Source organism: Triplophysa dalaica, chromosome 12 (genome assembly GCF_015846415.1).
Source record: "Triplophysa dalaica isolate WHDGS20190420 chromosome 12, ASM1584641v1, whole genome shotgun sequence".
NCBI lineage: Eukaryota > Metazoa > Chordata > Actinopteri > Cypriniformes > Nemacheilidae > Triplophysa > Triplophysa dalaica.
Window position 1 is genome coordinate 8,984,265 of NC_079553.1, and position 24,086 is coordinate 9,008,350.

General features: G+C 36.5%; 1 protein-coding gene across 5 annotated transcripts; it reads left to right on the plus strand.

The window, feature by feature from the left end:
• Positions 1-11,549: 11,549 nt before the first annotated feature.
• On the plus strand, positions 11,550-20,298 carry LOC130433469 (putative ribosomal protein S6 kinase alpha-1). Of its 5 annotated transcripts, none has more exons than XR_008908576.1 (14): positions 11,550-12,000; positions 12,860-13,141; positions 13,259-13,353; positions 13,524-13,574; positions 13,678-14,056; positions 14,183-14,347; positions 14,514-14,602; positions 14,730-14,853; positions 14,954-15,048; positions 15,197-15,253; positions 15,373-15,751; positions 15,875-16,051; positions 16,208-19,761; positions 19,838-20,298. XR_008908576.1 is itself a non-coding variant. In XM_056763360.1 (14 exons), exons 1-14 carry the CDS (start codon positions 11,664-11,666, stop codon positions 16,413-16,415), a joined length of 2,334 nt encoding a protein of 777 aa, XP_056619338.1. In that variant the 5' UTR covers positions 11,550-11,663; the 3' UTR covers positions 16,416-20,298. The 5 variants fall into 5 exon arrangements, 4 of the variants coding, with proteins under 4 accessions (XP_056619338.1, XP_056619336.1, XP_056619339.1 ...); XM_056763360.1 differs by having other exon boundaries at positions 16,208-16,296; positions 16,401-20,298; XM_056763358.1 differs by having other exon boundaries at positions 16,208-16,296; positions 16,406-20,298.
• The last annotated feature ends 3,788 nt before the right edge of the window (positions 20,299-24,086 follow it).

Sequence of the window (24,086 nt, forward strand, 5' to 3'; positions counted from 1 at the left end):
TCTGTTAAATATGTAATCTAGATATTTTCTGGTTTCTCGTGGACTTCATTATCTCATAGTCCATAACGTGCAGAATGTTTTCGTGGCGCGATCAGAGACAGAGTTTACTTTGCAATGGTATAATGACAATAGCAACTACGCCTATATATTGAGATGCAGTAATCTAGTATGACAGTGGATCGATTCAAATGGATTCAAGGTGGTGTGACGGTGACACAGCGTCATCTCTCTCTCCTGGCACCGGATACACATTCACTGTGTTTGAAAGAGCCCAGAGGAGTGGATTCAACTTAACTACAGTAACGTGACTCTATCTCTTCTTGTCATTGCTATTTTGTTCTTCTCTTTGTAATGTATTGTATTTTTGTATTTCAGCCCCGTTGAATCTCAGATGAGTGTCTACGTGACAAAGTGATGAGTATACATAGTAAAAAGTTATGTTTATTATCTTAGAATGAGCTACTTCTATCTACATACACCGCGGGTCCACAAGTCACCATGTTGTTTCTACAGTAGACATTAATGGACAAACTGCTATGCAGAACGGATTTCATAAAATTATTATCGCCATCAAAGCAAAAACATGACGACATTGTTCTGTGTCAGCCAACGTAGTGTTTTGAAAGGATGAGGGAAGGGTCAACATCACCACTAGATGCAAAATTTCATACATACACTGGACCTTTAAGTTGTTTACGATTTTTAAATTGACTTATTTTTATGATCAAAATTTAAAATTCACACTTTTGCTCGCTAATATTTACTCTATTGTCAGATTTTTGTATTTATTGTTATTGCTCACAAATGAAGAATTTATTTAAGAGATACCCAACTTTATAAAAATAATTCACGTTTGTTTTGTATTTTTTTAGTTATGGCTTAAATCAAAACAAACCAACTGCAGTTTGATTGATATTAATTGGAATGCACAACACATTTATTAATTATCTCTTTTTGAACCAAACTCTTCAAATACATGTTCTGCCTCAAGCTTGGAACTGTATCGTATGATAAAACAATAAATATACTTTTTTTAAAGGTACTTGTTTTTGGTTGTTTTTTAAGAGTGAGATGCTACTTCCCTTTGGTATATCAACGTCACAACACAAAGAGTGTTTGTTACAGTGAGTTCACCATTTTATGCTGTTTGTCATGTGATGTTGCCTCGTAAACTGAGGGTGATATTTGAATTGTTGTGATAGATACAACGTCAGGTAGATGTGTTAGTTTATTAGATCTGTTTGTGCTGCTATGATCATGGCTGGAGTTGTGATGATGATGTTAATCTTCGGGTGTAATTACAGTGTGTAATGACATATGAAATGACTCTGCGTGTAGGTTATTAGACTGTAGATTAGAGGTGAACAACATGTTTTACATTAATGTAAGCCTGCCAAATTTATTAAACAAACTGTAATTATAATGCAGAAGGAGGTACATTAGTGTTGACTGGCCATTCGATAAAAATGTTATTACTCACGAAAAAGACTTGAATTGACCTTTCATTGTGACTACTGCAAAGTTTTAGTTTTGTGTAATAAGGATTTTTATAATTTTTGAAGCACATCACCATAAACTCTTAACAATTTGTGTTTGATAAAGAGAATTAGCCTTTATTTAATTTAACCTCACAATACTGTGATATGGCCACCATCTAGCCCCGGTTAAAAGTTTGGATGTAAACAGGTTCTGGTTGCATAACACTTATTTCCTTTCTATTAAAAATGTTGAAATTATATCAAAATTTCTTGTATTTACTCCTTATTTGATTAATGAAACTATTCACTGCAGGTCAGTACAGATGCCCAGACGATCCTTTCTTCTATTTGTAAGTGTAAAAAAACATATTTAGGCATTTGACCTCTTCCTTATATCTGATCTGTACTTCCCTAGTGGGTCTTCTACAATAGGCTAGTGTGTGTGCACTGTTGTTTTCCTCCATTTCAGCTTCACTAAATTCTAGCTTTGCACTTGAGGAAGCAATTGTTTTCTTATTTCAACCTCTTTCTTTTACATAGAGATTGTAATCTTGTCTCTTCAGTTCCATCGGCCGTCAGTGGTCTAAACTGTGAGTATTCTTGGACAAACAAGGCTGTGATTCTAGTATGGGATCATCCAAATGTTGTGCAGTCTATGTATCAATTTGAGGTCCAAGTAAATGGAAGAAGTCCAAAAATCATCTATGAAACATGGTATCAGATTGCTGATGTGCCATCAGTTGGGTATTTTGACATCAGCATTACATAACATTACGGATGCAGGAGAAGTGAGCCGATGTCAATCCGGTGTAAAACCAAATTAAAAGGTGAGAATCAGCAGGGATCATAACACATTACTGGATGTCTGGTCAAGAATTGTAAATGTTTAAATCATGACTACACTGAATTCAGTTAAAGCAATTTAAAAGTAGGGCGTTATGCATTTTTGCCTTAGGGGTCATTGTGGGATCTGTGGCTGTCTGTTCATAATATGTGTGCTGAGTTGCCGTGAAGTCTTCATCAGGCTCAGATCTTTCAAAAGGTTTGTATGTTAAGTGCTGTATAAAACCTGTGAAAGAGATCTATAAGAATCTAATGGTTGGTGATTGAGAGGAAACAAGTAAAATATCTAAATATGGGCTACAATTCATGTACTTCATTTGATCAAGTTGACTGTTGATCTCGTTTGGTCTTCAAGAGAGGTCGTAGTACAGACTACTAATCAGACGGTTTTTATTAATGATTCTTCTGTTAACACACAAGAAAATGGCTATGAAGACCTAGATGAAAACATACGTGTACAAGCACCTTATGAGATTTTTCGTCTCCCTCGTTGCTTTAAAGAGTCCTCAGTTCAGGGAATTAATATCTCTGATGTGGTTGTTTATGAGAATTGTTAATTGATAATGTATGTTGTTCTCTGATTGGGTAAAGTCCATACAATTTTTTGCTGGCAAGTATTCATAATCTTGGAAATAAAGCAGTTGTTTTTAAATGATCATTTGTAATAAAAAATCACACACAGCCTTGTGTAAATAAAGACCAAATCAAGGACAAGGACTGGAAAAATTCTGGTCTGTTTGTGATTGTCGGTCAGGCTAGTGGCTATATTACAATTTATTTATATTGAATTAATATTAATTTCTATTAATATTTTATGTTAATTGCATAAAGTAAATTAGGCTGAAACTACTCAACAGACACTTATGATTATTCGCAGAGGATTACTTCAAGTTAAGTTTAGGGTACGTAACGCTTTTTAAGTTGTCGCCGCTGAAACATACAAATATGAACAGAAAAAAAACTTATTTCAGATATCATACAATAACAATGATGAACAAAAGTGAAATAAACAGATTTTTTAGAAGAACAAAAAATATAGAATGAAATCCAAACAAAACACAAAACTATTCCGGTATTGTTTATTTAAAAAGATGTTGTGTTCATTTTATATAAGGAGTTAAATTACATATTTGAATTAAGGAAAGAATGTCTGATAGGAAATTGCGAGTTTTTTTACTATTATCCTTAGAACAAAGAGACATAAAACATACAACAAAAAAATAATCAAATAAAATGATAAGATGAGATAAGAGACCTGTAGGTCACATACTCTTTTCTCACTCAAGGACTACTAACAGTCCGGGAGCCGAGGTGGTCCTTTATCATTTACTCCGGTAAGATTATCCAGCACCACAGTGAGCTGCTGTAAGCAACTCTGAGAGTGGGAGTAAGACGTGAATATCATCATACATTTCTGTAATATGCCCAGTAAGTCTATAGGCTTTAACATTTGGTCCTTGTTCAGAGATCTGTTTCTCTGGTTTGTGTTTGTAGGGTGATTTTTATTATAGGGTGATTTTTATGGACTTTCTGACTTCAAAAAGTCCATAAAAATGACTTTGTGAGTTTTCTGTCATTGTTGGTGTAACATCAGTGACAAGTTCCTATGAAAGGCTTATTTTCCATGATGATGGCTAAGTCACCTCAAAACTAACAAGATGAGGCACACCAACATCTGTACATTACACTGATAAACGTGTTTTTTTCAAATAAATCTTTCATTCTGAAATAAAACAAAGCAACACCAATGAATCCTTTAAAGAACCACACTAAAAACCGACATTCTCAAATAAAATGTCTAATTTATATTAAGAAAAGGGACACTCAACATGTGTGTGCTTGAACAGAGCGGATTCTTTGTTGACCTTTGACCCTGTAAGTACTTTCCTGCATATCTTTATTCTTTCAAAATTATAGTTTGTGTCTCCAATAACACCAATGACACAAAATCAAAGGACATTTATTTTTTTAATGATTTGTATTAATTAATAATTATTTTCGTTTGCAATTTGATGCATTAAGTAGGCCCTATACTTGTGTTTAATTGGTTAACTTAATTTAAAAAGAAATGAAAAAATGTTTACACACCAGTTACACATAGGGAGGTGCAGTGTCTATTTCTCATTATAAGGTCATATTGATTTGTTTAAGACGTGCATTTGTGACACCTAGTGGCAAAAAAAGTTATAACACTGTAGTCTAGAACGTCACCGGAAGTTTAAGGTGATAGAAAGAGGTGGCGATCGGCGTTCAGAGTCGCGTTGTTGTTTGTTTGAATACTTGTTATAGATTCGGCCGTAAATCACCAATTTTATTCTAATAACATCTGCAATTATTCTGTTGGATTAATTTCATGGTTAATGGTGGATCTTTTACATTTGAAAATTGATGTTATGTCTTAAAATCAATGGGGATCTAAAGGCTAAAATATTTACGGAGTTGTGCTGTTGTTTCCATATACAAGCACGTCATTAATGCACATTCATTGTTTATTTTGCTGTTGAAATGTGTCGGCGAATGTTTTTAAATGTGTAAGTTGTAAGATACTAAACAATGATTTGATATATTCTAATCATTATATAATTGGTACTTTGTGTTTTCTCTTTCAGATTTACAATAAGTCAAGTGAAGTGTGCATTACACAAGATAAGAAGAACGTGTGATGGAACCAGGCCCGGTTCCTGCAGGTGCAAAAGGGTGGGCTAGATATCATGGGTGGGCATTTACCACACACAGTAAATAGCCCCCAATAAAAAACTAAGAGACCATTTCTGAAAGATATTTATTTTCTGATAAGAATGTGTTGTGGTAAAATTATCACTTTTGTTTATTTCTGTGAACGTCCGACAACATTTCAACCAAATTTCTTATAAAATTGCAGGAAATGAACTGGAGAAAATAACTTGTCAAAACAACTGAAAAGACTCTGCGTTTTTATAACAGAAATATCGCAAAAACAACTAAACAAGTTAATATAGTTTTAAGCAACACAAAACTAGTGTTTGTAAATGCTAGATAAAGTAAAAAAAATGTTTTATGAAACAACCCTTTTTTGCCGATTGTCACTCTTTTGTTTGTTAACAGCACCAAATAAGACCCCAAAAACTCCCGTTATAATAAATGAATCAGACCCTACTGCACAATTACTTTTATCTGATGTTTATAATAAACTCAAAGTAAACGTGCAGTGCGCCTAAAAATCCTTTGCACAATATTTTGTTCCACCATAGCTTGTGCATGCGTCTCTATTACAAACTAAAGCCAATAGAAAAAGACTGCAATTTTTGGTGTTATTTTCTTTTTTCATTGGGTGGGCAAGACGTTAAGGAGGGCTTGTGTCCGATCATTTCTCTCTTTTCCTATTTGTTTTATTTGCTGGCTCTGCCATTGTGATGGTTTGGAGGCTTTTCTTGAACTAGACTGTTTCGTCTTGTTGGTAGATGTTGGCTAACTTTACCCAAGCATCGAGTAAATCATAACGTAAAGCAGATGATGGATAGGGCTTGTTTACCTACCCGCACACCAAAGTTACAAGTGTGATTTTTGCAGAAAGAGGGCTGCTCAGGTAGCAGCTGCAGCAAAGTTCATCCAGTTAATAGTTGTCCTACCACTCAAATAATTTTAGAGAGATTGACTGCTCGTTGTTGCTTTAAGAGATTCACAAATAAATGGTATTACTACTACTGTATATTTCACAATAGAAAACAAATACAGCCTCTGACAATGTTTAATTTAATCTGCATTTCTCAATGTATTGTGTCCGTTCCAATCCAGTGTCTGATGAATTTCAACATAATCAAACCTCAGTCTAGTGACATTATGTCATCTTAGACTGACACATGACCTTTAAATCTATGTTATCACGTTAAAAAATGTACAAATGTACATGTCCAAATATACCGTTCACAGAACAAAACAAAAATAATTTTACCTAAACACGCCTATAAATAGTAAATTCAAAAACACTGAAAATAATTTTAAACGGTGTCTTAATTTTTACTAAGGCTGTATATCATTATGTACAGTTGAAAGAAAAAGTATGTGAACCTTTGGGCTTAATATCTGGTTGAACCTCCTTTGACAGCAATAACCTCAACCAAACGTTTCCTATAGTTGCAGATCAGACCTGCACAAAGGTCAGGAGAAATTTTGGACCATTCCTCTTTACAAAAGTGTTTCAGTTCAGCAATATTCTTGGGATGTCTGGTGTGAATCGCTCTCTTGAGGTCATGCCACAGCATCTCAATCGGGTTGAGGTCAGGACTCTGACTGGGCCACTCCAGAAGGCGTATTTTCTTCTGTTGAAGCCATTCTGTTGTTGATTTACTTCTATGCTTTGGGTCGTTGTCATGTTGCATCGTCCATACTCTGTTAAGCTTCAGTTGGCGGACAGATGGTCTTAAGTTTTCCTGCAAAATGTCTTTATAAACTTTGGAATTCATTTTTCCATCGATGACAGTAATCCGTCCAGGGCCTGAGGCAGCAAAGCAGCCCCAAACCATGATGCCCCCTTCACCAGATTTCACAGTTGGGATGAGGTTTTGATGTTGGTGTGCTGTGCCTTTTGTTCTCCACACATAGAGTTGTGTGTTCTTTCCAAACAACTCAATTTTGGTTTCATCTGTCCACAGAATGTTTTGCCAGTAGTGCTGTGGAACATCCAGGTGCTCTTTTGCAAACTTCAAAAGTGCTGCAATGTTTTTTTTGGACAGCAGTGGCTTCCTCCGTCCGGTCCTCCCATGAAGTCCATTCTTGTTTAATGTTTTCCTTATTGTAGATTTGTCAACAAAAATGTTAGCATGTGCCAGAGATTTCTGTAAGTGTTTAACTGACACTCTAGGATTCTTCTTCACCTCATTGAGCATTCTGCGCTGTGCTCTTGCAGTCATCTTTACAGGACGACCACGCCTAGGGAGTGTAGCAACAGTGCTGAACTTTCTCCATTTTTAGACAATCTGTCTTACCGTGGACACATGGACATCAAGTCTTTTAGATATACTTTTGTAGCCCTTTCCAGCTTTATGTAAGTCAACAATTCTTGATCGTAGGTCTTCTGAGAGCTCTGTTGTGTGAGGCATGGTTCACATCAGACAACGCTTCTTCAGAACAGCAAACTCAAAACTGGTGTGTGTTTTTTATAGGACAGGCCAGCTTTAGTCAACACATCCAATCTCATCACATTGATTGGACCCCAGGTTGGCTGACTTCTGGCTCCAATTAGCTCTTGGAGAAGTCATTAGCCTAGGGTTTCACATACTTTTTCCACCCTGCACTATGAATGTTTACATGTGTTCAATAAAAACATGAAAACGTATAATGTTTGTGCGGTATTAGTTTAAGCAGACTGTGTTTCTCTATTGTTGTGACTTAGATGAAGATCAGAACACATTTTATGACCAATTTATGAAGAAATCCAAGTAAGCCCAAAGGGTTCACATACTTTTTCTTTCAACTGTATATATTATGTGTCCAAACATGAATTTACAGGAAACTGAATGTATACTGTCTTCCTCTCTATTTTGTTCTCAGGTCTGGCTGATGTTGAAAGTGTCTCGGTATTGAACTGCACTGAAAATGAAATAACAATGGAATGGAATAAAGTGCACAACATCAAAAATTATGTTTAAGTGATATTGACTGATAACATAAAGAGTTTCATCAGAGGGTCTGATAACGTTTCTGTAGTCAGACAAACGGTTTCCTCTCTCTATCCTGGACGGATACACTACTTTATGCTCCACGCTGTATTAAACAGAGAAATGAGTGCTGGATATATTTTCCATGCAGCTACAGGTGAGACTGTTTTCAGTTCCTTTAGTTCTTATAAAAACATATTTTTTAGAACACACACCAAGTCATCCTCTCTTTTTGTTTTTGTATTGTGCAAAATCCGTTGTTCTCTATTCGAGCTCCCCAAAATTTGAACGATGTGACTGTACAACGTCGAAAGGATACAAGTATAACGCTGAAGTTCTGCGACACAAAGCGTGTCATAGGAAACAGCCATGTTTATAATCTAAAATACGGAGAAATCGAGGCTTAATTATTATGGTGTCCTTGGTCATTATGGTCCAGATACTGAATATCTCTTAGATAATTATTTTGAGCATTATTATGAAGACACGTATACAGTAACATCTCTCTCTCCTGGAACCAAATACAACTTTACTCTCTACTCAGTTTTGAATGGTGTGAGGGGCCGTTGATATCAGTTCACTGCCGAGACCAGCAAGTCATATTATAAATATATCCTCCACATTTGTCAAGTTCCGTGCTCTTGTAACCAGTTTGAGTATCTTTGAATACATCTTTCACAGCTCCATCAAAAGCCAACGGCCTTCACTGCGAGTATTCGTGGATGGGGAGTATTAGAACTCTGAATTGGGATGCTCAGTTTGGATTGAGATCTGAATTTGAGCTTCGGGTCAACAGTGGAATTCCAGAACAGGTGAACGTCACAAGATATCAGATTGATGATGTGCCTTCAGCTGTACAGTATGACTTCACTGTGACATCACTTTCTAAAGATGGGAGAAGTAGTCCAGTGTCAATCACATGTCAAACCAACAAATCAGGTGCATTTTCATAATACTGTTCATTACAGCCTGATATCTAAAAACATGTAAACACAAGAAGCCTTTGGTTGCATTATTGATGAAAGTTGTGATACGAAATTAAATGCAAAAAATTATTATATCCCACCTGTTACGTATTCTTATATTTTTGGCTTTTCTTTCTTCACAGGTGCAATTACAGTATGTGTGTTGATTGTTCTTTTAATAATTGTGTTGCTTGTATGTATGGGAGTCTTCTGCAAGTATAGAAGATTTGATTTCAGAAGGTCAGTTTTTTCTGTTTGGTTAACTTTTTTCTAATGTGAATGATGCATTTAAAAAACACAGTCCATTTATATTGTCATAGATGTATTTTGGGAGAACGGGTGAATGAGCGGAACGCTGCTGATCAGCCACTGGATCGGATCTATGTAAACACATCCACTCGCAACACTCCAGAGAATCACAATTCAAGTGTTGAATCAGAGAGTAAAGACAGCGGGGAGATCAATCATTATGAAGCCCCTGATGTGATCGTATGAATACTATTGTAACACTTCTTATATATCCAATTACTTAAATCTATTCACATTTACTTCAGCTCAGTTTAAAGATTAACAAATGTCCTGATGTTAATATAATAAAATCGTCCTCACAGTACTTACCATTGTTGTTTATAAAGAGGCTTCTGTGTGATCAAAAAAGTAGAATACAGAAGCATGAAGGAAAAACCCATAAACATTTGCCTCTCTGGTTTCCATGTTAAAATATAACTCACATTTGACAGACACTCCCTTTAGAAGGTTTGATAAAAAGACGATGCACATATATGAATATGACAAGAATATGTGGTTCATGCACGTAAAAATGATATCTACTGCTATAAGTAATATTGCATTGGGGTTTAAAAAACTTAAGTCTAGATTTAAAATTGCTTATAAAATAGATACATTTTGTTTTATATTCACTTATTAATTATAATATTTTGACGTTTGCTCTCTGATATTTACTCAATTGTTTTATTTGTATTGTTGAATTTATTGATATCACTTACAAACATTTTCTGTTCTGCACTGTATCATAGAATCAAACAATAAACCGTTTTTAAAGGTATTTTTTCTAAGTGTAAGTTTTTACTCTCGTGACATCATGTCCATTTATCATGTCAGCTGACCCAGGTTTAAAATATGTCATATGAAAAATCATACACGAATGCTTGTGTGTCACATCAGGGCTTTCAAGTTTCCGAGTGAGATTTTGGCGACGGCGAGGGTTTGGGTTTGGGTGGGGACGGGGGTCTGATCTGAAAAACGGGAAGCATAAATTTGTACAAATAAGAAAATATTTATTTAATTCAGCATTTCTTAGTGCAGGTTTGTATGTGTGTGTGTGTGAGAGAGATAGAGATAGTTAGTGTTGTTTATTGTAGGTATTGGTAGAAGGTTTTGAGGTCTTCAGCACAGGGGTTGGTGGCTCTCATTTGAAACACTGTGGTTCCAGCCGGGGTTGCCGCCAGATATTCTAGGCCCTATGGAAACCAAAATTTCTGGGCCCCTACAAATAGGAAAATAAAAAGGGGGTCTGCTCTTCTGGGCCCTAAATCAGCCTGGGCCCTTAGAATCGTCCTTTACAGCGCCCATAGTTCCAGCACAGCCATTTTCAATGTCATGATGGATGACAGAGTTCCATATAGTGCCAAGCTGTTCCTGGTTTTGGTTTTATTTAGTCAAAAGTGGATTTGTACGTCATGTGAAGTTAAAACCAAAGCAGCTACCTGGCAAACCAATAACCAAAATCTGTCTTTTATATTGGAAACAGAAATTGAATAATTATGGATTGAAGGTTGATGGACATTTTTCTTTCACATAAACTTTGATCTATTAAAGATCATAAGATCTATTAAAGCATATTAAAGAACAAGTGCTGCCTGAAGTGCATTTTACTTTCAAGTTAAATTCTGAACTGGACTAAATTTCTTTAAGTAAAACTTATGTCTTTTTTACTGTATATTCAAGAGTATATTTAATCTAACTTGTAACAAAGCTTCTGACTCCTTGTATCAAACACCAGTCACTAATAAAGATTAACAGTATTAATGTCAATATATAAAACAGTATCATATGAAACAGCTTAACTTGACACTTTAACAGTTGAAAACGGTTTCATTTTTTAAAGATTTTTAATCTTTCATAAGATCATCAAAAGCAGACAATGCACCATCAATTCCTGTGACTATAGTTGTCATGTCATCGTCCTTCAAAGGTTTCATCATTTAGTTTTATTGATGCTTACTTGACAACAACAGATACATGAAACAAATACAAAAATGAAAACAACAAAACAACAAAAACAACATTTTATACATACAAAATAAATAAATAAAAGGTCTAAAGAAACACATGATGCACAACTTTCAAAATATTGACAAAGCTCAAATTTTAAATGTGTAATAATTACCCTCAGTGTTGTATTGTGAACTCATTTTTGGTAAAAAATAAAATAATAAATCTCGTTTTGTTGTGCACCAGTGGACCACCGTATGTTTTACCGTCTTATTAAAACAATGTTGTCATGGATACACCTTATCTCAGTGTATACTTATAAAAATAAAACCCTTGTGGCCCTTGACTCTGATTGGCTAATCGGAGTTCTTATTCATGGTAGAATTCCCCTGCACCCCCCCCCCCCCGGTTTTTTAGTCTTGTTGCTTTAACAAGTTTTGCTTTCAGCATTCTCTGCTACTCGCGCTCTCAAACGGTCGACGAATTTCTCTTTGCAAACAGTGAATATGGGGCAGAAATTTGGTAAAGGAGTTGTGCATCGGAGCGGTGTGTCCGAACAATGTACACCATCGACCGATTGGGAAAGAGATGAGGGTGAATTATTTTGGACGTGGAGAGCTATTCCACCGAGAGCAAGTCATGTTAGAAATAATTCGCCTGCGAATCGTGCAAGTGCAGAAAATGATTTATTTTGGTCTTTGGGATCAAACAAAGATCAAGATGAGAGTTGTGAAGCAGAAGACAAGGAAGTCGACTTATTCTGGACGTGGAGAACGACTCTGGATGAGGAGAGACCTCCTGTTACTGATGTAACGTTGGTCTCTGTCTCTGTGGCAGCCGAAGGTCAATAATATGTCATTACTTTGTTTACCTTCGCTTGAAATGTTTAGGGTCCAGATCACTTGTTAACATCTTTCTGTGAGATGCTTAAAAACATTCAATGAGTTCCTGTCAATCTACGTTTGAATACTTCAAGCATGATTTGCTCCATGTCACACAATGCGCAAAACCCAATGTATAATATGTTTGCACAAATATATATTTTTGTCTAAGTTACAACACCTAAGCATACACAAGTGACCCTAAACTTTTGAACATGAAAAGTGTTATGAAGGATTATGACCGCAAATCAATAGTTTATGAAGGTTATCATCTTAAAGATGTGTGAACTGCTTCACAATATTTTAATCAAACTTTAATGTTTAATAACTAATGATTTGATATATAACGTAAATCTTTTAATTCACTGGATAAAATGACTTCAGTTTTGAAGTCTGGATGTTGTCAGTCTCTCTGAGTCTCCTCTGTGTTTCGCGCCCTTTCCTCTCGTTATTTCCTGTTATTTAGTTCTTAATTGTTAGTCTATGTTTATGTAAATGTTATAGTTAGTCTTGTTTAGTGTAGTGAGTCTTTTATTCCTGTAGCACACTTTATGTTATGTTGTTTTACCCCCTCGTGGGTTTTTGTTTTCCTCTTTTGTATTTATTGTTAAATGTCTTGTTAACCTGCTGTCTGCGTCTGGGTCCTCTGTCCTCTGAACCATGACACTTTTGTTGAGAATCGGAGTGAAATCTGTACTGTGAAACTCTCCTGTCACTTTTCAATATCCTGCAATCAAAAGGATTGATTATTAATGTACGTGTTCCTCATTCCATAAATATTCTCATAATTTGATTGTGTTTGAACTCGTTCCCCTCTACAGATGAGATGTCCGGACAGGGTTTCATTCCAGAGATCCTGGAAAATCCGGAAACTCTCGACGGTGGCCCGGAGATCCTCACCAGTCAGGATCCACTCCCAGATATGGAGAATCCAGTCTTTTCTGACTCTCAAATGCAATTTGGGTTGGATTTGGACAGCGGTGATGTTCAAAATCCAGGCCCAAATGAGGCAGACGGGGGTGCAGAAATCCAGCAATCTCAATCAGTCGGTCAGTCTGAAGAGAAGCTGGAAGATGAGGAGATCTCTGGTGTGATCTTTCAGGGTGAGTTTACTTCCAAAATCCCAACATACACATAAACACTTTTGCTCGTATGTAATTGGAACAAATATTGTTAAAATGGTTTTAATGTTGACTACATTTATGGATCTCTTTTAATAGAGATCAACTCCAGCATGTATAAGGTCGGTGAACTGCTGGCGGTAGACAGTTCAGTATCTGTCTATGAAGGAACCCGTGTGCAGGATGACTTGAAGGTTTGTTTTTTATTTACTTGCGGTAAATACCCAGAAAATAGTTTTTCATCTGTTTTGTGCTCATCTGTTTAATATCTCACTCTATCCTTTAAAAACCTTCTCAATGTATTTTATGTCCACTATTTACTGCACGACTTGACTGTTAATCATATCTTTCTTTTGTTGATCAGGTGCTAGTGAAATACATTAACACCATGGAGCGGGTGGATTATATCTTCATCGTAAGTAGTACCTGTTCCTCTTCAACTGAAAACATCTTCCTCACTTTTAACATTCACATATTGTCTTGAGTTTTTCCAAAATTGAAATTTGTCTGTCTTCCAGCCGGGTTATCCTGCACCCCTTCCCCGTCAGGTGGGTCTTCACCTACTTGCCTGTCAGGGAGACGTCGTTCATGAGATTCTGCAGCTCGTGGACTGGCAGGAGTTTCCCGACCGCCTGGTCATGGTGCTGGAGCGCCCTTCTCCTTGTGAGGGTTTAGACGAGTTTCTCGCCAGTAAAGGGGGAGAGCTTGATGAGCTGTCCGCCAAGGAGATCATGTGGCAGGCAACCTGGGCTGCCCACATGTGCTGCAAGCGGGGTGTTTTCCATCGGGATATCAAGCTGAAGAACTTCTTCATAAAAGCAGACACCCTGGACCTCAAGCTTGACAACTTTGGGTGCGGAGAGCTGCTTCATAAGTCTGCCTACAAGACTTTTACAGGTATGTCAGACACATGGCCGTTTGTATAAATAAGATGACATCATTCAGATTCAGTGCTAGGCTCACTTTTAGTGGCTACGAAATGCTGTGGCAATTTAAACGGTGACGTGAATCTGTTTTCTTTAGGAACGAGAGATTATTTCTGCCCTGAGTTCTTCCGAACGGGCGAATACTATGGAAAGCCGGCGACGGTGTACTCGCTCGGGGTGCTGTTGTTTGCAATGTTGCGCGGGAAATTCCCCGACTGCAATGACAGGAACTCGATCTGGTCTAAAGACGGCTTGACTGAAGGTGAGATCTTCATCATACCAACTGTAGTTCTGAATGATAGAAAAAATAACGATTTGATAAAAGAATTGAATAAGATGATGAATGAGAGCAGGTGTGACGTTTATATTGACATTCAGATAAACTCACGGTTTAAGGTAATAATCGCCTCTTCCATCTTTCTGAACAGAATGCTGCAGTTTGCTGGAAGACTGTCTCCAGGAGGATCCAGATAGGCGAATTCGTCTGAAAAATATCTTCAAACACAAGTGGTTCCAGGTATGGAGCACCTAGCAAAGAAATGGGTTTTGATTTTAGTTGTTGGTTTATTCTGTAATCTGAAAGTCAACATATGTCAATATCATATATTTGTACACAACACCACTTTTATTATTGTTCATTTCAGGTCAAAGATCCTGTTGACGGCCTCCAGACTCCCGTCCGCTCTGAAAACAAGGATCTCATTCTGTATCGAGAATTGATGTCTAAAGTGGAGTTGGAGGAAAACAATCCCGGTGTTGACGTTCAGGGTGAGTTTACTTTCACAATCCCAGCACGATTTAACATTTTTAAAAGGTAAGTATTGCTAATGTTTGGTAATTCATGTCTGCTGAATTTATCTTTTAACAGAAATAAATCGGAACCAGTATGAAATCGGCAAAATGCTGGGGGAAGGCGGCTTTGGAAAAGTCTATGAGGGAACCCGTGTGCAGGATGGCTTGAAGGTTTTAGTTTTTTTCTGTCTTGTCTTCATCTTTTTTTATATCTAGCCCTATTCTTTTCATACCTTAATGTGTCCTTTTTAATGTATGATAGTGGAGTTGTGTTCAGGATGAATGCTTACGCAAATCCATTTTTTGTTCCGTTGATCAGGTGGCAGTGAAAATTGTCTGGAAGAACGAGTATGTAATCAATGATTACATCGACATCGTAAGTAGCTTGTGTTGTCATTCAATTAACAACAACTTCATAGTTTAAGTACACAAACGGAAGTTTGTTTAAGATTGTGATAAATCCTTGTTTGATAAAAAAAATTGTGTTTCTTCTAGCCCGGTTATCCTGTACTCCTTCCTCGAGAGGTTGGTCTTCAAATGCTGGCCTGTGAGGGAACATATGTTCCTTCGATCATCCAGTTACTGGACTGGGAGGACCGTCTGGACCACTACGTCATGGTCCTGGAGCGCCCTTCTCCCTGTGAGGATGTGTTGAGTTTCATGAACCACTCAGGAGGCAAACTCGACGAGAATACGGCGCAGGTTATCTTGGGGCAAGCGACAGAAGCTGCTGAAATCTGCTGCATGCGGGGGGTCTTCCATCGAGACATAAAAGTGGAAAACATCCTCATTAACCCGAACACGATGGAGGTCAAGCTGATCGACTTCGGATGTGGCGCTCTGTTTAAAAACTCGGATTACACAGATTTTATGGGTATGTTTTATCACTTTCCATTACAAACAGGCATTTACATAAATACTAGATGAAATTTGCAGATAGTGGCTCTGCTCACTTTTGACACATCACATTTATTGCACGCTAATCTGTTCTCCTCAGGCACAGACGTCTACTTATGCCCTGAGTTCTTCCTAACGGGCGAGTACTATGCAAAGCCAGCGACGGTGTACTCGCTTGGGGTGCTGTTATTTGTCATGCTCTGCGGGAAATTCCCTCGCATTGATGACCTGGACCAGATCCATGAGAGGAGGTGGTGCAAAGAAGGCTTGACTATAGGTGAGATCCTCATCAGACCAACTTTTGTTCTGAATGATAGAAAACAGAACGAGTGCTTTCATAAAATAATTGAATAAGATGATGAATGATTGGAGCTGTGATATTCAGATGAACTCACGGTTCGGGATGATAATCGTCTTTTGTCTTTCTGAACAGAATGCTGCCGGTTGGTTGAGGATTGTCTGCAAAGGAATCCAGAAAAGCGGATCCAGCTGGAAGAGATCTTTGAGCACAAGTGGTTTAAGGTACTGTGTTTTAGCTTTCTTTGCATCTGTTTCAGATGTGGTTTATGCTCTTTGTACCAAGCAAACTTGTCATTGTCATAAAACATGTGTTTTGTTTATTTCAGATCAGCAAGCCTTAGGAATGTAATGAATGGAACGTCAGGTGTTAGGACCAATAGGGGTGTATTCATGACCTACAAAGTATGTCATGCGGCACACCGTTAAGTTGGTAAGTTGCCTGATAACCTCAAATTGTGGTTCCAATGTAAATAACCATAGCAACTTCTGCTCCAGAGCAGGGCTCAAGAAAATGAATCTATCACGCAAAAAACCTAGGACTACTTTGAATAAGTAGGTTTTGCATTGAAGCTAGACACGTAACGCTTGACATATCAAGCGATCTCTAAAAAAAAGTAATAGTGGTGCAACATAAAAATATTTTTATTCACATAAGATAGAACTGCTTTTTTATCTAGTCTGTGCAAATCCAGCGTCAGGCTTTGCCTTGTTCACAAAGGAATCCGTGGTGAAATGAAGCCAGCAAACACTCAGTTTACCCACGTGAAAACAACGTTTTCATATCTCAAGTAATTTCAATACTTTACTACTGTATACGTGCAGTACAGAAGCGTTTTGGCTCCAGTTAAAGAGGGTTAGAGTTGGGTCAGAGCCGATGGTGGAGCGGTTCGTGTTCTGACATATGGCGCCGGTGCGTCCCGGGCGACCCGAGTTAGAATCCCGGCTCGTGGTCCTTTCCCGACCCCACCCCCTCTCTCAACCACGTCGCTTCATGTCCTCTCCAAAAATTACTGTCTGTCCAATAAAGGCAAAAATATAATTTATTGGTTATACTTGATCAATTGTTTATTGTCATACGAAATTGTTCAAACTCAAGCTTGTCAAGCATTCATTTAGACTCAATACAGTAATTGTGTCGACATCGCTAATATGATTTAATTTAAGGCAGATGAAACGCACATGATCAGAACACAGCTTGTTCACTTGGAAAAATAAAAACAGTGCGGCCTTTACTTATTATTATTATTATTATTATTATGAGGTACTCATACTTCTGATCATATTTTTTTCCAGGCACATTTAAAAAAAATCCTAACCACATCAATCTACTATTAATTGTGTTTATAATCATTTATAAGTGGTTTATTAATGGTTAACAAAGTCTTGGAGTGAGAAATGAAAGACAAAAAATTACCAATAAGAAAAAAAAATATGAATAAATGCATGCATACATAAGTAAATAAACACTGACATTTATAATTAAATATCAATTCAGGCAAAAATAAATAAATAGATAAATAAATAAATAGATCTGTCAACAATATTTACTTTGTACCTTTTATTTGTATGTATTTCTGTGTCTGTAAGTTAATGAGATAGGCTGTCCTTCTCAATGCAGGATAGGGTATTTGCACATGTCACGTTACTGCGTTTAAGTATCGCGAAGTACGGATGGTGGCCATGAAGTATTTTCTGCTCTACAAAGGAATCGCACAATCTCAAAATGCCTTATTTTGCGTTGTTTATGGTTGCCTAAATCGGTTCTTATTGTGTGGCAAACGTTGCTATTCATAAGGGTTAAAATACAAGATTGAAAAACACAGGAAAAGTGGCTTGTAAACTTGTCTGCGACGAGATGAACAGAGTCTGATAATAGGGACTTTCTAACACGCATTAAATGCCTAAACAACGACAAGGAAAACACAACATTCTGTCAAACCTTACTTGTAATAAACTCTTGGTTCTGTCAAAACATCGATTCCTCAAGGATAAATCTTACGTTAAGCATTAATCATTTTAGCCTGATTTCCCCCTTAGAACTATAAGGACACCGCATACCGTGGCTCAAGGCAGCTGAGAACATAAAACGTTTCTGTTATCGTGTTGATTTGATTTCAGTGATAAACAAATTTATTGAATGTATTTCATTTGGTTTTCCATGGTCGTTCTTTAAACCACGTTAGCTTGATGTGATATTTATCTGTAAAGGCTCGTTCTCTTGACAGAAGCTATAGTTTATAGTTTATTTATCAATCTATGAGTCTCTTGATTGTCCTCAATGTGAAAAGAGGAATCAACATTACTGCTGGACATGAGTCAAATATCCAGAAATGCTGAAAAAGCAAAGATTGTGGAGGACTTGGGTGATTGTTTTGCATATCAGTGGACAGTCTAATGACTCATGACAAACAAGAAACCCTTAAACAACTATGACTAAACATAAAAACTGTCATTGATTGTTTATGTAACATCATACAGTATTAAAATGTTGCCAGCCTATGCCAGCGTAACATTTTCAGCCAACTTTAATGGCTCACAGAATATTTTCTGTAAAGATTATATGGACAAACAAAATGTCCACTGAAAGAACAGCGTCTCAGCTTTTAAACAAAAGAAACCGAATATCTTCATCTTCATTGGTCCGTTCTTTTATCACTCCGTAGATGTGGGTAGGTTTCTTCAAAAATTCCTCATATTGATCAAACAGCTGAGATAATTAAAGTTTTGTTTCAAAGATTCCGCCCAGATTACACTCAGAACAATCATTAAAAACCGCTAAAACATATACGTTCTGGGATTCTGTACTTTTTTCCAAAGGTGTGTAAAAGCGCCACCTGCTGTAAAACAGTACAAACACCGATTTCTGTAATAACTCGTCTTTGGCGGGGAACCGTTTTCTTTTAAATGACGAGATAACTCGTCAATGGCGGTGAAAGAGTAAACAGGGTGGTGAGCCACACAGGAAGTCTAAGCAGTGAAGATGAAAATAGTTCAACTTTTCAGAATGCCGCACTGCATGAGAAAGCTGTACGACTTGCTTTTTCCGCGCGGTTTTAGACACAAAATGTGAATCGCCCCTTCGTGCATTTGACTGATAATGGGCAGAGGTATGATCTTGTGTCTTCTGAATTTGTCTAATTGTGAGACCCAAACACGTGAGTTGGAGCATTGACTATGAGTTATGAATAAAAAATCAAATCAAATGTTTATTTATCATAATTGTTCATAAACGAATTAAGATGTACTTAATGATGTCCTTTTTCTCTATATTTCAGGTAAAGTTGAAGCCTTGATAACAAATGTTTGAATTTCTGAACAGGTTTTGATGGCATTTTTGCTTTGCAGCTCTGATGATGTTTACCACCAACTGGTATAAACTTTCAGGGCTTCTGTTAAATATGTAATCTAGATATTTTCTGGTTTCTCGTGGACTTCATTATCTCATAGTCCATAACGTGCAGAATGTTTTCGTGGCGCGATCAGAGACAGAGTTTACTTTGCAATGGTATAATGACAATAGCAACTACGCCTATATATTGAGATGCAGTCATCTAGTATGACAGCGGATCGATTCAAATGGATTCAAGGTGGTGTGACGGTGACACAGCGTCATCTCTCTCTCCTGGCACCGGATACACATTCACTGTGTTTGAAAGAGCCCAGAGGAGTGGATTCAACTTCACTACAGTAACGTGACTCTATCTCTTCTTGTCATTGCTATTTTGTTCTTCTCTTTGTAATGTATTGTATTTTTGTATTTCAGCCCCGTTGAATCTCAGATGAGTGTCTACGTGACAAAGTGATGAGTATACATAGTAAAAAGTTATGTTTATTATCTTAGAATGAGCTACTTCTATCTACATACACCGCGGGTCCACAAGTCACCATGTTGTTTCTACAGTAGCCATTAATGGACAAACTGCTCTGCAGAACGGATTTCATAAAATTATTATCGCCATCAAAGCAAAAACATGACAACATTGTTCTGTGTCAGCCAACGTAGTGTTTTGAAAGGATGGGGGAAGGGTCAACATCACCACTAGATGCAAAATTTCATACATACACTGGACCTTTAAGTTGTTTACGATTTTTAAATTGAATTATTTTTATGATCAAAATTTAAAATTCACACTTTTGCTCGCTAATATTTACTCTATTGTCAGATTTTTGTATTTATTGTTATTGCTCACAAATGAAGAATTTATTTAAGAGATACCCAACTTTATAAAAATAATTCACGTTTTGTTTTGTATTTTTTTAGTTATGGCTTAAATCAAAACAAACCAACTGCAGTTTGATTGATATTAATTGGAATGCACAACACATTTATTAATTATCTCTTTTTGAACCAAACTCTTCAAATACATGTTCTGCCTCAAGCTTGGAACTGTATCGTATGATAAAACAATAAATATACTTTTTTTAAAGGTACTTGTTTTTGGTTGTTTTTTAAGAGTGAGATGCTACTTCCCTTTGGTATATCAACGTCACAACACAAAGAGTGTTTGTTACAGTGAGTTCACCATTTTATGCTGTTTGTCATGTGATGTTGCCTCGTAAACTGAGGTTGATATTTGAATTGTTGTGATAGATACAACGTCAGGTAGATGTGTTAGTTTATTAGATCTGTTTGTGCTGCTATGATCATGGCTGGAGTTGTGATGATGATGTTAATCTTCGGGTGTAATTACAGTGTGTAATGACATATGAAATGAATCTGCGTGTAGGTTATTAGACTGTAGATTAGAGGTGAACAACATGTTTTACATTAATGTAAGCCTGCCAAATTTATTAAACAAAATGTAATTATAATGCAGAAGGAGGTACATTAGTGTTGACTGGCAATTCGATAAAAATGTTATTACTCACGAAAAAGACTTGAATTGACCTTTCATTGTGACTACTGCAAAGTTTTAGTTTTGTGTAATAAGGATTTTTATAATTTTTGAAGCACATCACCATAAACTCTTAACAATTTCTGTTTGATAAAGAGAATTAGCCTTTATTTAATTTAACCTCACAATACTGTGATATGGCCACCTCGACAATGTCTTTGTGTGACTGTGACATCTAGCCCCGGTTAAAAGTTTGGATGTAAACAGGTTCTGGTTGCATAACACTTATTTCCTTTCTATTAAAAATGTTGAAATTATATCAAGCGAAATACAAAATTTCTTGTATTTAACTCTTATTTGATTAATGAAACTATTCACTGCAGGTCAGTACAGATGCCCAGACGATCCTTTCTTCTATTTGTAAGTGTAAAAAAACATATTTAGGCATTTGACCTCTTCCTTATATCTGATCTGTACTTCCCTAGTGGGTCTTCTACAATAGGCTAGTGTGTGTGAACTGTTGTTTTCCTCCATTTCAGCTTCACTAAATTCTAGCTTTGCACTTGAGGAAGCAATTGTTTTCTTATTTCAACCTCTTTCTTTAACATAGAGATTGTAATCTTGTCTCTTCAGTTCCATCGGCCGTCAGGGGTCTAAACTGTGAGTATTCATGGACGAACAAGGCTGAGATTCTAGTATGGGATCATCCAAATGTTGTGCAGTCTATGTATCAATTTGAGGTCCAAGTAAATGGAAGAAGTCCAAAAATCATCTATGAAACATGGTATCAGATTGCTGATGTGCCGTCAGTTGGGTATTTTGACATCAGCATTACATAACATTACGGATGCAGGAATAGTGAGCCGATGTCAATCCGGTGTAAAACCAAATTAAAAGGTGAGAATCAGCAGGGATCATAACACATTACTGGATGTGTGGTCAAGAATTGTAAATGTTTAAATGATGACTACACTGAATTCAGTTCTTAAGGCAATTTAAAAGTAGGGCGTTATGCATTTTTGCCTTAGGGGTCATTGTGGGATCTGTGGCTGCTGTGGCTGTCTGTTCATAATATGTGTGCTGAGTTGCCGTGAAGTCTTCATCAGGCTCAGATCTTTCAAAAGGTTTGTATGTTAAGTGCTTTATAAAACCTGTGAAAGAGATCTATAAGAATCTAATGGTTGGTGATTGAGAGGAAACAAGTAAAATATCTAAATATGGGCTACAATTCATGTACTTCATTTGATCAAGTTGACTGTTGATCTCGTTTGGTCTTCAAGAGAGGTCGTAGTACAGACTACTAATCAAACGGTTTTTATTAATGATTCTTCTGTTAACACACAAGAAAATGGCTATGAAGACCTAGATGAAAACATACGTGTACAAGCACCTTATGAGATTTTTCGTCTCCCTCGTTGCTTTAAAGAGTCCTCAGTTCAGGGAATTAATATCTCTGATGTGGTTGTTTATGAGAATTGTTAATTGATAATGTATGTTGTTCTCTGATTGGGTAAAGTCCATAAAATTTTTTGCTGGCAAGTATTCATAATCTTGGAAATAAAGCAGTTGTTTTTAAATGATCATTTGTAATAAAAAATCACACACAGCCTTGTGTAAATAAAGACCAAATCAAGGACAAGGACTGGAAAAATTCCGGTCTGTTTGTGATTGTCGGTCAGGCTAGTGGCTATATTACAATTTATTTATATTGAATTAATATTAATTTCTATTAATATTTTATGTTAATTGCATAAAGTAAATTAGGCTGAAACTACTCAACAGACACTCAATTGATTATTCGCAGAGGATTACTTCAAGTTAAGTTTAGGGTACGTAACGCTTTTTAAGTTGTCGCCGCTGAAACATACAAATATGAACAGAAAAAAAACTTATTTCAGATATCATACAATAACAATGATAAACAAAAGTGAAATAAACAGATTTTTTTGAAGAACAAAAAATATAGAATGAAATCCAAACAAAATACAAAACTATTCCGGTATTGTTTATTTAAAAAGATGTTGTGTTCATTTTATATAAGGAGTTAAATTACATATTTGAATTAAGGAAAGAATGTCTGATAGGAAATTGCGAGTTTTTTTACTATTATCCTTAGAACAAAGAGACATAAAACATACAACAAAAAAATAATCAAATAAAATGATAAGATGAGATAAGAGACCTGTAGGTCACATACTCTTTTCTCACTCAAGGACTGCTAACAGTCCGGGAGCCGAGGTGGTCCTTTATCATTTACTCCGGTAAGATTATCCAGCTCCACAGTGAGCTGCTGTAAGCAACTCTGAGAGTGGGAGGAAGACGTGAATATCATCATACATTTCTGTAATATGCCCAGTAAGTCTATAGGCTTTAACATTTGGTCCTTGTTCAGAGATCTGTTTCTCTGGTTTGTGTATGTAGGAGGATTTATATTATAGGGTGATTTTTATGGACTTTCTGACTTCAAAAAGTCCATAAAAATGACTTTGTGAGTTTTCTGTCATTGTTGGTGTAACATCAGTGACAAGTGCCTATGAAAGGCTTTTTTTCCATAATGATGGCTAAGTCACCTCAAAACTAACACGATGAGGCACACCAACATCTGTACATTACACTGATAAATGTGTTTTTTTTAAAATAAATCTTTCATTCTGAAATAAAACAAAGCAACACCAATGAATCTTTTAAAGAACCACACTAAAAACCGACATTCTCAAATAAAATGTCTAATTTATATTAAGAAAAGGGACACTCAACATGTGTGTGCTTGAACAGAGCGGATTCTTTGTTGACCTTTGACCCTGTAAGTACTTTCCTGCATATCTTTATTCTTTCAAAATTATAGTTTGTGTCTCCAATAACACCAATGACACAAAATCAAAGGACATTTATTTTTTTAATGATTTGTATTAATTAATAATTATTTTCGTTTGCAATTTGATGCATTAAGTAGGCCCTTTACTTTTGTTTAATTAGTTAACTTAATTTTATAAGAAATGAAAAAATGTTTACACACCAGTTACACATAGGGAGGTGCAGTGTCTATTTCTCTTTATAAGGTCATATTGATTTGTTTAAGACGTGCATTTGTGACACCTAGTGGCAAAAAAAGTTATAACACTGTAGTCTAGAACGTCACCGGAAGTTTAAGGTGATAGAAAGAGGTGGCGATCGGCG

What these genes read in the sequence shown, in the direction of transcription:
- LOC130433469 (XM_056763357.1), top strand. Translation starts at nt 11,664, where the DNA reads ATGGGGCAGAAATTTGGTAAAGGAGTTGTGCATCGGAGCGGTGTGTCC. An exon ending in TGCCTACAAGACTTTTACAG is followed by an intron (nt 14,057 to 14,182) that starts GTATGTCAGACA and finishes TGTTTTCTTTAG; the next exon opens with GAACGAGAGATTATTTCTGC. An exon ending in TAAAGACGGCTTGACTGAAG is followed by an intron (nt 14,348 to 14,513) that starts GTGAGATCTTCA and finishes CTTTCTGAACAG; the next exon opens with AATGCTGCAGTTTGCTGGAA.